The following is a 4,085-nucleotide window of genomic DNA, read 5'->3' as shown; positions in this document are numbered from 1 at the left end:
GTAGAGGTAGACCTAGATTAGATTACTGTTCGCAAATAGTTAAGGATGTGGGGTGTTCTAGTTTTAAGGAAATGCGAAGATTAGTTCAGGATAGGAAAGAGTGAATGTGCATGTCCAACAAGTCTTAGGACTGACGATCTTATTATGATGTCCAATCGTTGTTCTATTTTTACATATGAATATTTAATACATTTGGAAAGGCATAAAAAGAAATTTTATTTATGGTTTTGTTGAGGCACACATTTCATCCGAAAGGAGGGTTCTAGGTTATAGGGCAGAATAAACTGATTTTTGTAGCGAATTGAGGTCACTTTCTAAATCAGGTCAGTCCTATTCCTTTCAAATAATTGCGCTTTCACTTCTGAATTTCTTAATCGCATAATTTATTGTTCGAATACTAAATGAACTCATCAAGCACCAATTTTTACTGCTATTAATACTAAGATATGTATTTGAACCAAAGGGGGTTATAAATGCTTCATTTCATAAAGAATCGGAATAGACACGATAGATAAAATGATAAGAACAGTAACTTGAGTTTGACGACATTTTGCGTCGTACTAATTTTATTTGTTTTATACAAATAACTACAAAATATTAAACAACAATAGTAAAATACAAAAATAAAAACATATTATCTAATTTTATACCAATACTTCATTTAATACTCCTTCAATTTTAAGTCTTGTTATCAATAAACTAATTACATCTAAAAAAATATCACAAATTATGGAACTTGTTCTCACAGGATGAGTTATTGTACCCGTTTTTCAAACTTGAATACGAAAGTGTCTTTAGATAATGCCAAACTTCCAACTGGTACTTTGTAGCAGGTACCATTTACCGGCTTAACGGTAAAAGATTGCAGTATTCTACTTAGCATTCCAAAGGCGACAAAATGGTTCAATTTGTCGCCTTTGGAATGCTAAGTAGAATACTGCAATCTTTTACCGTTAAGCCGGTAAATGGTACCTGCTACAAAGTACCAGTTGGAAGTTTGGCATTATCTAAAGACACTTTCGTATTCAAGTTTGAAAAACGGGTACAATAACTCATCCTGTGAGAACAAGTTCCATAATTTGTGATATTTTTTTAGATGTAATTAGTTTATTGATAACAAGACTTAAAATTGAAGGAGTATTAAATGAAGTATTGGTATAAAATTAGATAATATGTTTTTATTTTTGTATTTTACTATTGTTGTTTAATATTTTGTAGTTATTTGTATAAAACAAATAAAATTAGTACAACTATCGTCGGTAAACCGACTTTACAGACAACCGATTTTTTTGACTATAACATTTACAATATACTATTAATAATGTTTTGTTGCAGCTTTGGCTTTTTGTAATTGGTCCAAAATGCAACGAACTAGAAGGGAGATGCTAAGGGCACACACATTTCCCAGGGCATTCACCAATAAGTTCGTCGCTTTAGAAGATCTAATTTCCAGTGAAACGGAGAAATTATTAGTGAAACTTCCTTCGTATGCCTTGAATCAAAAGTCATTGATTCTTCAAACCTGTGCAAACATTTTCATTGGACACTTTTGCTCAAAGATCTTTTCCCATCACGATCCCGACTTCATTAAAATGGTTGAAAATTTTGATGAAATATTTTACGAGGTCAATCAAGGATATGCAGCCGACTTTCTTCCATTCCTGTTACCATTTCATTATAAAAACTTCACGAAAATGAACAGTCATGCTCACGAGATCAGAAGTTTCATTGAGACGCACATTATCCAAAAACGATACGATAAATTCCAAGGTAAGGAACCTGAAGATTTCGTCGAGTGCCTGGCAAAGCACGTTAAGGAATGTGAAGAACCAAAGTTTGATTGGAACACAGCTTTGTTTGCTTTAGAGGATATAATAGGAGGTCATTCTGCAGTTGGGAACTTTTTCGTGAAACTATTAGCTTATCTCGTAAATGAACCTGAAGTCCAAAGGAAAATCCAAATGGAGATTGACTCGGTTACAGAAGATGGTCGTTCATTTAGACCAGTGAAACTGAGTGATAGATCCAAATGTCCATACACAGAAGGAGCTATTTTTGAGGCAATTCGACTTATATCATCCCCTATTGTACCACGTGTGGCAAATCAAGATACAACCATAAACGGTAAGGAAATTCATCTCAATTTATCAACCCTTCAAAAAAACTTCCCCAGGTATATTTCGATACATTAACGTAAATTAATTTTAACNGAAACAATGGTTTTATTGATGGACGATTTCAAACTTAAATAACTCATGGGTCTCTAAGTCTCTAATCCTTAAATATCTCACCTTAAACAACACTCTAAATCGATCGAAACAATGCTCTCTTCGATGGACGATTTCAAACTTAAAGAATTCTTTGGCCTCTAACTCTCTAGCCGTTAATATATCCCACCTCAAACGGTAAAAAATCAACCAAAACAATGTTCTCTTTGATTAACGATTTCAAACTTAAATGACTCATTGGTCTCTAACTCTCTAGTCCTTAATATATCTCACCTCAAACGACACTCTAAATCGATCAAAATAATGCTCTATTTGGTGGACGGGACGATTTCAAACTTAAATAACTCATAGCTCTCTAACTCTCTAGTCTCTAAAATATCTCACCTCAATCGATACTATGTCGATCGAAACACCCACCTTGGCGCCCAAGTGTTCCCATGCAAGTGATTTTATCAATTACCCATTAAAGACACTTTTTTACACCGAATTTGGTATTACAAATTAATCAGTTATTTGACATTGAAATCGTCCATCACTTATTTATTATATCGATCGCCCTTTGCATTCTGCAACACTGATGAAGAAATTTGGACTGAAGATACAAAACACTTTACTTCAATTTTGATTTGACGTAAATGTACTCTCAATTAATTTATTATAAATTACAATTTTACATACATTAACAATATACCTGCTTTGTATCCATACATTTATCACAAAAGCACATCGCAAAATATACACTAAAAAAAGAGAAGTTATTATCAAATATTTCAACACATTTCGTCAGATTGTTTATGTACGACTAACTAGAAAACAAGCCGGTAAATATTCTCAGAAGATATTTTCTAATGTTAAAATAGGTTAAGGCTTTGCAAAACACCAAAACCAACGTCAGAGGCAAATTGTGCACTACTTTTAGTTGACCACATTAATGTGATGCACATACGTACACATGTATCTCCATGCTCCAATTTCTTCATCACACGTAGTACGTGGAACGGTTGTTGTCCAGAGAAATCTGGAACTTTTAATACAAACTTAACCCTCTCAACAACAGAATTTCTTTAAAATGCAAAGTTAGAATCGCCTGAAAATACATAATCTTTCGCTCAATTGTTCGGAGAAAGTTCTTAAACTTTCGTATGTAGTTGAACTTCATATGATAATTTTATTACGCGAATGAATAACATTGCGAATTGAATATGCATCAGACGTTGTTATAAAATCTCAAACAAAGTCTTCACGAGACAGATAATATCGCGAATTAACCACAACAAGAACAATCATCAAGTGATAAAATGTTTCAGTTTCTGTATTTTACGCAGTTGACGCTTTTGCTGGTTTTCGTCCTTACAATTGTTGTTTACATTTTATACAACAGGAAACGAGTAGGCGATGAAGGAAATAAGCACTACACAATGGACCCACCTTCCCCAATGGGACTACCAATCGTAGGGCATCTCCATCTTCTTCATGGTTATAACGTACCGTATGAAGCGTTCACGAAATTGGGACAAAAATATGGTAACGTAATTAAATTGAAGCTGGGGTTTGTTGATAGTATCATTATCAATGGGCAAGAATGCATTAAGGAAGTTTTGATTACAAAAGGACACAATTTCGATAACAGACCAAACTTCGAACGATACCAACAGTTGTTTGGAGGAAACAAAGAAAACTGTAAGTGACTATTTTCCAGAACCGTTTTTGACGTGACAACGTCTTATAATTCGATGGAGCCGGCTGCACGCACGAAAAAACATGACTCATGCGGCGTTACCTCGCTCTGAGGCGTTCCATTTAAGGCATGAAGTGCAAGCGAGAGCGCGGAACGAGCGACAAAGAGGCACAATCGGC

General features: G+C 34.4%; 1 protein-coding gene across 1 annotated transcript in view; it reads left to right on the top strand.

The window, feature by feature from the left end:
- The first annotated feature begins 898 nt into the window (after window positions 1-898).
- LOC108743825 (cytochrome P450 307a1-like) overlaps window positions 899-4,085 on the top strand; it is a 6,096-nt gene continuing 2,909 nt past the window's right edge. The window contains exons 1-2 of the mRNA XM_025978442.1: window positions 899-995; window positions 1,336-2,124. Of these exons, the coding sequence (XP_025834227.1) occupies window positions 899-995; window positions 1,336-2,124 (886 nt within the window). The remainder of the gene's footprint in view (window positions 996-1,335; window positions 2,125-4,085) is intronic.

Source organism: Agrilus planipennis, unplaced genomic scaffold, assembly GCF_000699045.2.
Source record: "Agrilus planipennis isolate EAB-ADULT unplaced genomic scaffold, Apla_2.0 scaffold6, whole genome shotgun sequence".
NCBI lineage: Eukaryota > Metazoa > Arthropoda > Insecta > Coleoptera > Buprestidae > Agrilus > Agrilus planipennis.
The sequence above is the reverse complement of the archived record's forward strand: the minus strand, read 5'-3'. Positions and strand labels throughout refer to the sequence as shown.